The following is a 13,704-nucleotide window of genomic DNA, read 5'->3' on the forward strand; positions in this document are numbered from 1 at the left end:
AGTAAAGGCCATGAGAGACCCTTCCCATGCTTCCCAGTGCATGTCACCACTGGCATGAGGGCTGGTGCTCTTGCACACTGACCAGGGCTTTGGGAAGCTCCCCTTCCGTGGTCTCTGCTCCTGAAGGGCAAATGGTGGGGACAAAGACACATGGGGAGGCAAACAGGAGATCCTGGAGCACACAGGAGGGCAAAGAGATGGGACAGAGGTGCACAGGAGTACAAATGGAGGTATCCTGAGAGGAGCACAAGCCATTCAGAGGGCCCTGGGATGCAACAGAGTGCAAAAAAAGGGGTCCTGAGGCACAAAAGAGTGAGACTAAAGGGCCTTTCTGAATTGCTGTGGCATGAGTAAAATACTTATTCACTGTTCAAACACTCAGCATGACTAATTACTCTCTTGTAGAAAGAGGACTTTAGTGCCTAAAGCCCCTGTGTCTGGCGGATAATAAGATCTTTGTTCTATTCCCAGAGAAATCTTGTGGGACCTGCCTGTTAACTCCTAGCTGTAAACAATTCCTTAGTTAACTGTGGGCTGACTAAGCATTTGGCTGTTGATTTGCATGCCATGCTCAGGGACTGGCACACAGAGCTGAGGCAGGGGCTGCATAGACAGCCCTCCTGCAGCCATGCATGCTGGCCTCATTGCATAGTTTCTATATTGTTAGAGCTCATAACGAACAATCTGATCCTCTAACATGGCTTGGAGATCCAACCTTTTGAGAGATGCCTCTATAGTCTCACTGGCTTTAGGCAGGTGGAATCAATGGCCAGTGCAGAGCATGTAGGCCGGAGCCTGAGCTCTGTATCTCAGTGGTGATGGCAGACTTTAACATTCAGAGTGTCCTGGTAACCAGATGCAATTGTGGAATCAGCCTCGGGCTGGTGAAGTGATTTCTTGAGCTACCAACCCCTCCAGAGTGGATCTTTGCCACTTGCAGGGAGCTAGATGGGTCACAAGGAGAGGTGAGCGTGTGGGCAGGGTTGTGCTGTTTTAAGAGTGAACATCCAGAGGAGGCCTGCATGGGCTGGGCAGTGGACTCCCTACAGTGCAGGCTGTGAGCGTGGAGCTGGAAAGTGGGAGGAAGCAGGACCTCCTGCAACGTATTAATGAGGCTAAAAAAGACCAAACTGCAGGACCGATAGCAGAGTCCAGTGCAAAGGATGACCCAGCCCAGGGAGCAGAGAAACAGCAAAGTATGCTCATGTTTTAGTATGAGGTATTGTTTTCCTCCATTTCTCGTGGCCTTATTGGACCAGGAGAGGGTGTGAAGGTAGCCCTTTACAACCTTTGGGCAGGGCAGGAAGTCACTCCTTGGTTCACACAACCACTGGTGTTGGTGCTGGAACTAGAGGTTTTGGAATCCACTCCCTGCACAACTCAGCACAGAAAAACCTCCTCAAGGTACCTCCTGCAGCTCCTTTGCTAGTGGGGACTGCTGGGAACTGTCTGATCCTCCAGCCTTCCCATCCCACAGCTCCAGCTGGCAGCTATGGGGAGACTGTTGCGGGACTGTTACCAAAAGGCCCCAGACAAGGAAGATTCTCGAAGGGGGGGGGGGGAATGGGGGAACTGTTACCAGCTCGACAAGAAGGAGTCTCAACAGGAGCCTCAGACAAACATACCAAAGGACACAGGTGCAGCTGGGACTGATACATCCTGAGAAAGTACAGATAAACCAGCAGAAGCCAGTTGGAGCCAAGATTAGGACCAAGACAGCTTTTCTCCGACAAGGAAGCAGGCCAAGTTGAGACCATGTATGGAAAAGTAGAGCAAAGTTCATGGCAAGATGCTGAGTGACACCTCTTCTGACACCACTAGGGACCACCAGAGACCACCAGAGACCCCCACAGAAGACCCCCAGAGACTCAAACCGCATGCGTAATGATTATGTAAATGTAGTAATTAGTTCTAGGAAATAGAATGAATATGTATAATAATTCCTGGAAATTTAATGCATATGTATATGATAGAGCGATATAAACTTCAGATGATGTGACACACGGTGTGCACGTTGGGTGGAGCACTGTGCACCCAGCGCCATAATAAAGAGAATGCCTGCTTCTTAATGCTACATTGGTGTTAAGGAGTTTTTCTCCCGATTTCGGGGACACCTGCACTCCCCCATGCTTAGCACCCTACCCTTGATGCCCTGCTCCAGTCATAGGGAATATGAAGAATTTGGGGATGAGACCATCTGCACTCAGGGCTAAGACCAGGGGCACCTCCCTGGCAGGATGATGGCCAGGCCCCCCCCAGCAGACGACATCTGAAATTCAGACTAAATCAGCTCCATTAGCTGCAGAAAGAACTCTGAGGAGTTCTATCAAAGGACTAGCAAAGACCCTTATGCTAACTTTGAAAGTTAATAGGAGAAGAAGAAGAAGGCCCAGACAGTGCTACTTGTTGCTTAGAGACACGGGTTTATTGAGGGCATAGGCACAGCGCAGTGCAGCAGCAAAAGGACCTGCTGCCAGGATCCTGGCACGACACTGGGCTGGTGTCTCACCAGGGCACTACTTTCCCTTCCCAGTCCAGGAAAGTCCCAGTGTCCTTCTCAGACAGGGAGCAGAGCACGTTCAGCATCCCTTGTACGCTCGCGTCCGTTGTCAATGGGGGCTGCAGGGACAGAGCAGAAACACAGTCATGTGCCCAAGGCCTTCTGAAGGTCTGACCTGTCTCCTGCTTGGGCCACTGTCTCCCTGAGCCTGCGGCTTGGGGCTCTCTGGGGTGAGTGAAGTGAGGAGACACCAGCACTTCACAGGAAGAGTCCCTGTCTGTCATCTGCTTCCCTCCTGCGCCTCAAGCTCAGAGCATTGTCCAGACAGCTCCACCAGAGCCCAGCAGGTCTCGGGATGTTCAGGACATAGGACTCTCTGGGTTCCTGAATGATGAGGTTCTTCTGGACCTGCCCCAGAAAAAATCCTACCTTGTGTTCTACTGTGCTCCCCATGTCCGTTTGCACCCAGCCAGGGTGGAGAGCAGCACAAAGGATGCCGTGCTGCCGGTACCCCAAGGACTGGCACTTGGTGAGCATGTTCAGAGCAGCCTGCAGGGAGACACCACAAGGATCACTGTGGGGAGGAAAAAAGTCCCCTCCCAAAGGGAACATGTGCAGACCCCAAGGCAGGGGCAGAGGAGGGCAGGCGAGGAGGGCTCCCTGGGACACACAGGGCTGCCACAGTCTCCATGCACAGACACCCAGCACAGCTGAAGGTTGGTCCCTGCACAGCCCTCTGAGAATGAGGCTGGGAAGTGGGATACAGCATCTCCTGGCAGGGACGGGAAGGGCTGAGCGCTGTGAGAGGGAGAAAGGGACTCCCAAGAACTGTTGCAAGTGGAGAGAGGTGGAGGGAGGGAGGGGAGTCACAAGAGGGCTTGGAGGGTGCTTTGGAGAGAAAAAAATGTGGGGGCTCATGCCCAGCACAGCGTGGCAGTACCTTGCTGCAGCGGTATGAGACAGATTGCCCATAATCCCATAAATACACTTCCTCAATGGAGCCAGCAGAGCTGGACATGTTGATGATGGCTGCCTTGCTGCAGCTCAGCTCAGAACTCGGGCTTCCCTGGGCAGCCTTCTTCAGCAAGGGCAGGAATGCCTGCAAGGAGAGGAAAGAGGGGCCTGTGCAGATGTGGTTCAGGAGAGAGGACCTGCTCCTTCCACAGTGCGGCACATCAGTACCAAAGCAGTAAGCAGATTCCTGCTCTCGCAGCCTCAGACCACCAGGCTCCTCCTCCTTGGTACTGACCCATGGCTCCATGCACTCCCCATCTGAGCTGGAAAATGCAAGGCCCTTTGCCAGGATGAGAGCCCACTGGGCACCAGAGCAGAGACCAGGCCCTTTCCCTCAGCCCTTCCCACCTGCCTGGGATGTCCTGGCTTGGGGAGCTGGAGCCAAGGGAAAGGGATGTTCCCTGGAGCTGAGCTGCAAAGCCACAGGTGGGGGTCCTCACCTGGCTCACCAGCAGGGGCCCAATCGTGTTGGTGGCATACACCTGGGACATGTCCTGCAGCGTCTCCATATCCAATGTCCTGTTCAACACCATTGCAGCGTTGTTGATGAGGAGGTTCAGTCCAGAGCCCTTCAGGTGCTCCCTGACTCTGGCTGCTGCTGCCTGGATGCTGGCGGGGTCGGTGACTTCTACAGAGCCAACACAGGGGGAGGTAAGCACCCGCTTCCCCTTCGTGGCTCCCATCATGCCTGATGCCACGGGACAGGAGCCCCGTCTGCCCTCAGGGACGTGCTGGGGCAGGAATCAGGGCACCTGGGAGAAACAGCCCCAGAGGACAGAGGAGTCCAGGGCCACTGCCAGGCAGGAAGGCAGGGTCCCAGCACGACTGGAGACAGGCCGTGGGCAGCAGTGACAGCAGCGAGCCTGTTTCCCCCACAACGTGCTGGGACTGTTGGCACAGCTCCCACCTCTCACTGGGTTGCTGGGGTGTGCACAGCATCCCAGGCGAGTGGCAGGACTGCGGGAGGACACAGTGCTGGTTAAAGAGGGAGCCTGGGCAAGGGACTCTCACCCTTGGGGCACAGCCAGGAGCACCTACCGAGCGGGATGATGACCAGGCTGGGGTGCTTGGAGGCCAAATGTTGTAACTCCTGCAAGAGAGGGGACAACATGGGCACAGAGAGGCAGGGGCACCTGGGCAGAGGACAGCTCTCAGCCTGTCCCAGGCACAGCCACCGTCACTCCTGCTCTGCCCCCGCACTCCCCCATGCCCAGCACCCTACCCTTGATGCCCTGCTCCAGTCAGACAGGGCTCCGTGCCTCCTGCACACATCACGTGCCACTACTTCACCCTCTGACCTCCTGTTGCAGACACAAGCCCTTTCCCTCTAGCCCTTGAGGAGATGGGTGCCAGGCTGTGCCAAGAGCTCCCTTGCTGTCCTCCAGGAGCCCTGGCCCCTCTGCACACCCCATGTACAGCTCGTCCCACAGCCGTGCTAGCTGGGCTGCCCGGTGCCCTGGCAACTGGGGTGCAGGGTTGCAGCTTCCCATCTGAGCCCTTACAAATCTTCTCCTGGCCCCAACACGCTGCCCTGGCAGCACATGCTGCCCTACGCTTCCGGCCCCCAGCAAAGCCAGCTCTGCTGAGCCTCACCTGTGCTCGCTCTCCCTTGGGGTCCCGGCAGGCTGCAAAGATCCACTCAGGAGGGTTTGGCATCTGCAGGAGCTGCTTGACAATTTCCAGGCCGATTCCTCGATTGGTCCCAGTGACCAGAGCAGAGCGGACACGGAGTCCTGCCATGCTGCTCCTCCTGCCTCTGCTCTAGCTTGCATAGTTCACTCAGTTCCCTAATGCTACTTATAGCCTGTTCAACTGCCACCCCACCCACTTAGGGCTTGCACAAAGCCTCGGCTCTAGATACAGACTCTCCAGCTCTTCAAACTCTCTAGGACCCAGGTCCTGGCTGGGAGCCGCCCCTCATCACTGCAAAGGGCAAAAGGCACTTAATGTTCCCAGACATACACAACTGACCTCTAGGATCTTGATCCTGTGAAGCAGGAACAATCAGCCACTCTGCTCAGGAGAAGCTGTGCTGAGCGAGGAGGGAGGGCACAGCCTGTGGAAGGGACGCAGGGTGTCCCATGGCTCAGGCGGGCTTGACAGCTTCACAGGCTTTCTGCATCTTACCCATATAACACCAGAGGCAGGTTGAACTCATTCCCCTTCTGCTGGTTTCCAGAGCCCCTCACATGGAGCTGCAGGAGGCTCCTCTGCTCTCCCCTGTCTTCCAAGTAAATGTCCTATCCCTGACCATCCCATAAAAGACCTGCAGAGCAAACCACCAGCATTGCCTTCTGGCAGAAGGAAGTGGACCCTGCACAGTCTGCACATCACCTCTGCTATTCATGCACTCCATCCCGTTTTGGATGCTGTCTCCAGTCTTGAGCTTCCCTCTGGGAGCTGTGGCACACAATCCCAGTGTGAGTGTGCATCTGTGCCATGTTGGAGTGCAGAGCAGCTGCTCCATGAGAAATCATACTGCAGAAGCAGTCCTGAGTGGAGCAGTCCTTCTGCCAGGGCACAGGAGGGCTCATGTGCCCTGGGTTGTCTTTCTGCAAGGATAAGTGCCTTGGTCAAAGCCCCCCTCTCCACATCGCCCATAGGAGCTCCGCACTAGCACCAGCGAAGCTTGGTACTTGGAAAAGTACTCTGGAGAAGAGAGCACTGAGAGGGGATCTTATCAATGTATACAAATATCTAAAGGGAGGGTGTCAAGAGGATGGGACCAGACTCTTTTCAGTGGTGCCCAGCGACAGGACGCGAGGCAACGGGCACAACCTGAAACACAGGAAGTTCCATCTGAATATGAGGAAAAACTTCACTGTGAGGGTGACAGAGCACTGGAACAGGTTGCCCAGAGAAGTTGTGGAGTCTCCTTCTCTGGAGATATTCAAAACCCGCCTGGATGCTATCCTGTACAATGTGCTCTAGGTGATCCTGCTTGAGCAGGGGGGTTGGACTTAGACGATCTTCAGAGGTCCCTTCCAACCTCAACCATTCTGTGATTCTGTGATTCTCTACTGCCACCAGGCTGACTGTGATGCCCAATAGCTCGGGCCAAGCATTACAGCCAGGATGTGCAGTGTGGGAATTAGGCTGTGTGCCCTTTGTGTGCACCTGCTCCCACAAGTGTCTCTGCACTCAGCTCACCTGCAAAGAGCCCTAGAAACCTCTTGGCAATCCCTTGCTTTCAAGCACTGAGTCCCAAAGCCATGGAAGACTGGGGTGCTGGATAGAAGGGCAGCAGTGGAGCTACTGATACTTCTGAGATGTCTCCTTCTCCCCCAGGATGTCTTGGCAGTAGTGTTAACCAGCTGCACTGCCAAGTGAGCTCTCATACTGCAGCAGTAGCCCCTTTCCTCCTCCCCACACCCGCCTGTTTTCTGGAGCTGGGCTGGCAGACTCCACTAGTGAGGCAGGTCCTCCCTGCCCCTCTGGGGCAACATTGCCTGGGGTGCCCTCACCAAACCCAGTCAGAGGAACATGGCTTGGGGCTGGGGGAAGGGATGTCCACCAGAAGGTCCATCTCTGCCCCCACTCAGTCCTGCACCTGCATCTGACTCAGTTCTGCTCTGAGCCTGCAGCACCTCACCCTCACATCATTCATTGCTGCATTCACCTTCCTCCCAAACAAAACATCCTCAAAATATTGCTGTGCCCAAGTTTATTCCTGGGTACCCCTTTACCTCAGGCCAGTTCTACAGTCACCATGGTGCCACCAAAACAGGCAGTCCTGCCATGCTGCACCCGTCTCACTGTCTGCCCTGTGCCAGCACTCCTATTCAGGCAGCAGAGTTGTGGTCTGGATCAGGGAACTGATCCAAAATGGAAACTAAAGAGGCTTGTTTACTTCTGTCTCCGTAGGCCCCTTCCTTCCTCGCTGCCCATTCTTGCCTTCCCTCCAGCCCTGCTGGCTTGGGCCTTGCTGGGAGTGCTGGAGGCATGTGTGCTCTGGCTGTCTCTAGTTGCAGCGCAGAGTGCAGGGTGCTTCCACTGGCTATACTCTGAACAGTTCTCAACAACGCCAAAAGCACAAGGCTCCATTACCGTGGCAGTGTCCACTATGCCTCTTTGTGTCTGACTTGGCATGGTCCAGCTGCCTGAGTGATCTAGTCTTCCTTTTCTAGCCTGCATACGCTAGACTCTCCCTCAGGCAGTGGCTCAGGTGGTCACAGTCCATGTTTATCCAGAACAGGACAGATCAGTGTTTCTTATCAAATCAGCATGGGTCTCATTTAGATCTGGACTTTGCACCTTTGACAAACATTCTCATTTGTAGTGCCCTCACTTTGGCATTAGCCCTTGCCTCTGGGGAATTCTCTGACTCTGCCCCAATCTCTTGGTCAGGATCCACTTTTCCCTATGGCTAAGGGGTGATACAAGGGGAGCTGAGTGTCCTGGCCAGGCAGGAAGCTCCCTTCACCCCTCCAGCCAAGCTCTCTCATAGTTTCACACAGCTGGGATATTCTCCCTTTGGGAGCTCAGCCCTCTTCTGGCATCAACAGAGGCTGAGGAGCCAGCTCAGGACAAGCAGCATCTTCCCAAGAGCTGCTTTTAGAATATCTTTACTCAAACAGTGACCGAGCAGCAGAGATCAGGGTGTACAATAATGCAAGTTAAACATGGCGGGGAGGCGTACTAAGGCTCTGTCATGGGTGCAAAACCAGATGAGAAGAGGCAGTCTTCTTCAGGAGTGGGATGAATGAATCCTTTCTCAGCTCTTGCACCACCCCATGCCCAGCACCGTATCCTGGATGCCCCTGTCCTGTCAGATGGGGCTCCTGCACACACTTTGTGCCACTGTCTCACTCTCTGCCTTTTCATCTGAGTCTTTCCCCTCCTCCAAGGAGAGAATAAGAGGACGTTGTAAACCTTGATTTCAGCAAGGTTTTTGACATAGTCTCCCATGGTATATTTATTGCCAAAAACTGGGGCGTACTGGTCATGATGAGTGAAATGAATTACATGATGAGTGGAAAACTGACTAGATCACCAGGCTAAAGGAGCTGTGATTAGCTGTAGAAATTCCAGCTGGTGGCCAGTCACTTGTGGTGTTCCTCGGGGATCAACACTAAGATGTATCCTGTTTAATATTTTTATCAGACCTGGCTGATGGGCCAGAGTCCACTCTCAGCAGGTTTGTGTCTGGTACCAAACCAAAGGGAGCAATCGATATCTTGGAGGGCAGGGCTGCTGTTCAGTGGGACCTTGACAGGCTGGAGGATTGGGCCATCAGGAACGTCATGGAGCAAAGGCAAACACAATGTACTCCCCTGGGAGGAAGCAGCCCATGCAGCAGGCCAGGCTGGGGTGGCTGCCAGAGGAGCAGGGCTGCAGAAAAAGCACTGGGGGTGCTGAGAGACAAAAAGCTGGCCATAAGTCAGCAGGATGCCCCTGTGCCAAAGCACCAGGGCAGGCTTAGCAAGAGTGCAGCCAGTGGGGTGAGGAGAGGGACTATTGCCTTCCATTTGGCTCTGGTGAGACCACATCTGGACACTGACACAGTCTGGGCTCCCCAGTGGAGGACAGACAGTAACAGTCTGGAGCAAGTCTGAGAGCCAAGAGCGGGTGTGGGATCTCCATCCCTGGAGATTTTCAGATCTTGACTGGACACTACCCTGAACAACCTCTAGCTCTAACTGAACCACTTTGGAGCAGGGGTTGGAGCAGAGACCTCCAGAGGTCCCCTCCTACCGACCCAGTTCTGTGATGGTATGCCTGAACCCTACCATGCAAAGGAAGGTGGACACCTCATAGATGCTCAGGTAGCGCAGGCTCAGGATCTGGGGAAGAGACCTGAGTGTCCTAGTAATGGTCCCAAAAGTTTCCAGGAGCCCTGGGTTTCCACCAGAACACACAGTTCACAACCACATACTCTCCAGGGCATGAGGACAACAGGCGGCCATGAGAAATCATACTGCAGAAGCAGTCCTGAGTGGAGCAGTCCTTCTGCCAGGCCGCAGGAGAGCTCATGTGCCCTGGGTTGTCTTTCTGCAAGGATAAGTGCCTTGGTCAAAGTCCCCCTCTCCACATCGCCCATAGGAGCTAGGTGCAGACAGCTCCGCACTAGCACCAGTGAAGCCCAGTACTGCTGCCAGGCTGACTGTGCTGCCCAATAGCTCAGGCCAGGCATTACAGCTAGGATGTGCAGTGTGGGACTGTACTTCTGTCACCCAGAACCAAAGACAGCTGCATTTCACGCACAGGGGCTTTCTATGTTACCAAGCTAGGAACAGTCCGAGTCATTTTTCACACAAATTCATCCACACCTTCTCCTCTATCAGTTATGAAAGCTCAGTTGTGTTCACACCCATCTTGATGTTTGCACAAAGGGCAATTCCAGTGTTGCTTATGTAATTATGCTTTTCTTTGTTAGCCTGGGGAATGGGTGCATGACAAAATTATCTTTAGTAAGTTTAATCTACCATGTAATAATAAATGCATTGGCATTTATGCAGCTTATTCACTCCACTAAGTATTTAGGGCAGTTTGAGGCCATGTCAGCACATAATATTCACTTGCTGAAGAATCAGTAGATAGAAATGAACGAAGAGCTAATCAGGTGGTGGTGTGGGACTTACACAGCCCCATCACTGCCTGCATCATGAAGCTGGGCAAGTCATGCCCACCCTCTGTGATTCATTTTCTCATCTGTAAAAGAAGACTAATGACACCCCATTGTAAAGGGATCTGTCAGTGAAAAATCCTATCTGAGTACGAGGCTTCTTTTATTTTCATCCACTTGTTTGCTCAATTTGTCATCTTCCAACCCAAGCTTTCGAAACATGAGAAAACAAAGTCTTTGAAGGTGCTATTAGAGTGTCCGGGAGCAGCAGGATCAGGCTGCACCTAAAAGGCAGGCAGGTGGGACCTGAGGGACACAGCAAGGCTGGAGATGCAGGGGCCTCCCCGACAGGGCACAGGCCCACAGCACCCAAGCAAGGAGGGCAGAGCTGGCTGAATGACAGGAACAAGGGCCAGGCACAGTCCAGTGGTTGCCAGCCAAGTCCGAAGTGCTGAGGCATGTCTGAGGCCAAGCTCAAAGTCCACTCAGCAAGGGAAGGGCAGGGTCAGCGAAGTGCATGGCCAGGCCCGGGCATGGCTGCAACATAGCTCAAGCAATGACCAAGGGTGAGGGTTGAGTTTAAATGCAGCTCCCGAGTGAAGTGGGGAGTTCCCAGTGAGGCTTCTCATGGCCCTCTTTCACAACCTTGCTGTTTTCCCAGCAGCCTGATCCCAGTTTACAAATGCACTGTATCAGAGCTAGCCTTGAGCCCTGGCACCCAAACCCCTGGCAGGGAGGAAAGAGGATGCAAAGCACTCAGGACTCTGACATAGCAAACGATGTCTTAACACGGGAAGAAACCAAGGCTGAGGCAGGATTCTGAGTGGCCTCTGCCCTTTGCATTGTGCTGCTGTTTGCCCCAAACATCATTTAATAATCATCTGATCAGGGAGCAGGGTATGCCCACTAGAGATCATGTCCCTGCTCCTCCCTGTGGGGACCAGAGGAAGAGAGACTTTTGGCTGGCTCAGGAGGCTGTGCTCAGTCTCACTGCAGTTCAGGAGCAGGTGAGCTAGGATTAATGGTTTGCTCACATTAGTTACAAGATGTGTAAAAAGAGCTGGCAACTGACTCTTCCCTAAGTACCTGCAGTGAGCTAGAAGCTGCAAGTGTCTTCCACGTCAGACTTTGGGACAGCTGTAGGAACTGCCTTGTCTCTAAACCTCCTGATGGATCTATGGGGAACCATAAGCCATTTTTGGCTATCTCAGACAGTGCGTAAAGCCATTCCTCTCTTTCCAAGCCCACGGAAGGTTCTCTGGTCCAGACTCCTGAGGTCTGAATGTCACCAAAGTTCCTGAGCCAGGGGTTTCTTGTAAGCAGTGCATGATCACTTTCTTTCAATAACAATTCTAATATGGCACCTGTGAAGCTTGGTTATAGGTACCATTGCTGTTGCTGTGATGTTTATGGGAATCTCTGATAGGCTTTCTGAACTCTACTGCACTTCTAGAAATTTTGTCACGCATTAAAATTATGCCAATGTGTAGGGGCAATACAGATTTTTAAAACCAGCTTTCCAGTGTCTTTGTAGAGAGAGAGGGGGAGTTTTGTCACATTTAAGCATTCTCTATGATGCAGGTTGGCTAAACTGCATTCAGGATGTTAAAATGATCTAGGCCTATGCAATAAAATTGTAAAATTAGAGAAGTGGTTAAAGCTGTTGGGTTTCAGTCCGAAGACCTGATCTGCTACAGTTGTGTTCAATTTAGATTTTGTGGCTTACATGTTACTTCTTTACGCTTACGAATAAGATCAGGCTTCAAAGTCTTCTTTTTAACAATGTCATTGATGCTAGATGGACTTTGGTGTTGCCTGTCTTTTGATCCTTTTGACCTGAAATCCTTGGGGTTTTATTTTCCTCCATAGTAACGTGTGTTGCCAACAAGGAAATCACTAACAATACTAACAGAAAAGTTTGTGTTGGCTTCAAGGTCCAGCTGTAATGTTAATACTTATGAGCATTCCTATATGAGGTTGTATATCTTTGGGCTTTTATATTTACTGGCTACAGACTTGTTGAAGCAGTACACTGGACTGAAGATAAAACTAATAGCTGCTTTTCAATAGACAGTTGAAATTAAAATATGTAAAGTAGTAAAGATTTTTATAAAATTGTGGGTTTGGCTATCTTGTCAGTAAGCTAACACTGTCTGTGACACAGTCTGATTTTTCTTTAGAAACTCAAGCTCTTCAGTGCATTATTTATATTTCAAACCAGACATTTCCACCAAAACCTTAATTAACTTTGATGCTAAAGGTTGAGATTTCATCAAGTGCTTAGCACGTAGGACTTCAGACTATTGGCATAAGGAGTTAATGATTTATATGGAAGTTTATGGCTTTTGAGAGAACTAAAAAAGCCTTTAAAGGAGCTGGGAACCTTTATCTTAACACCAAATCCAGAACTGCATGTTTAAAGGACATTTTCCTTGCTACTGCCCCGGGACTCTATGAGAGTTAACGTATAGTGAGTAACGGAGAAATGCTAGGTGTAGCTTACTAGGATACTCTATAAATACTCTCAAAAAATGAAATGGATGAGTCTGACAATGTATTCAATGATGGCAGTGGTAATGGAGGGGCAGGACTTGTAACAGTGACTCATGCCTGAACGGTATAGCCTTTGAAACAGAGGAGCACTGCTAATTTAGGAATTTATATGGTTCTAACCTAATGTCTGGGAAGGGAACAAAATAGACCGAAGCCAAAACTTTTGCCTTAGCTTTGGAGCCTGTTAAAATAACACGAGAAAGCACTCCCCTACCCTGCTACCGTGGGATAGTTTCTCACATCAGTCAATTCTCAAACTGACAAAAACTTTTAGGCTACAAACACTAAAACAGATCTTTGTCTTTCCTTCTCTCAGACAAGTGTTAATATGATAAAAATTCAGCCTTGTATGTAATTAAGCTGAAGCACATTACTGAACATTGAATGACAGTTCATTTGTTTATCTAATCCTCCACTTAGCACTGAACTGCAAACTGTATTTCTGTAGTGCACAGTCTTAGACTGTGTGGTGAACAATAGGAAAGACACATAAAAATATAACTTTTCATAGTCAGACTCAAGTAACTTACAGGAACTATTTTCCCAGAAAGTGCATCGTGGCTTTCACAATGATAACATCCGCATATAGCTATTACCACTACGGCTGAAAAAAAAAAAGGGTTCAGGTAATAAATAACAAATGAAGCATTATTGAAAGGACTATGTCTTGGCAGCATGGCTTGTTGTACTGTAGAAGATGGTTGTAATGCAACTGGGTTTTGGATAAAAAACTCTGCTTTTCTGCTTAAACCATGGCATCACAATGAAATAAGGTTTGATTATGTATTGTGTATATATATATATATAGAGAGAGACTTTTCTATTTGTCTCAAACTAATTTATAACTAACTGATTAGGAGGTACTGTTGAATTATTGTAAAGCTTTAATGAAATGTGTAAGATCTCTCCACACACAGGTACTCCAGGCCTTACAGGCCTTACCTGTTGAACCTTGTCATTCCCTAGAACCAGGAGACTGGGAGTATATTAAAGCATTCCAACGGAAGAATGCCTTACAGCCATGGTGGAAAGGACCCTACCAAGTGCCGCTAATCACTAACACTGCACTGAA

General features: G+C 50.9%; 1 protein-coding gene across 1 annotated transcript; it reads right to left on the reverse strand.

The window, feature by feature from the left end:
- Window positions 1-2,400: 2,400 nt before the first annotated feature.
- LOC106484504 (C-signal-like) lies at window positions 2,401-5,299 on the reverse strand. Its single transcript, XM_067302937.1, has 6 exons — window positions 5,108-5,299; window positions 4,553-4,604; window positions 3,955-4,142; window positions 3,441-3,599; window positions 2,930-3,049; window positions 2,401-2,619 (listed from the first exon to the last, which is right to left on the reverse strand). The coding sequence occupies exons 1-6, from the start codon at window positions 5,252-5,254 to the stop codon at window positions 2,506-2,508; spliced, it is 780 nt and encodes a 259-aa protein (XP_067159038.1). The 5' UTR covers window positions 5,255-5,299; the 3' UTR covers window positions 2,401-2,505.
- Between the last annotated feature and the right edge of the window lie 8,405 nt (window positions 5,300-13,704).

Source organism: Apteryx mantelli, chromosome 10 (assembly GCF_036417845.1).
Source record: "Apteryx mantelli isolate bAptMan1 chromosome 10, bAptMan1.hap1, whole genome shotgun sequence".
NCBI classification, from domain to species: domain Eukaryota; kingdom Metazoa; phylum Chordata; class Aves; order Apterygiformes; family Apterygidae; genus Apteryx; species Apteryx mantelli.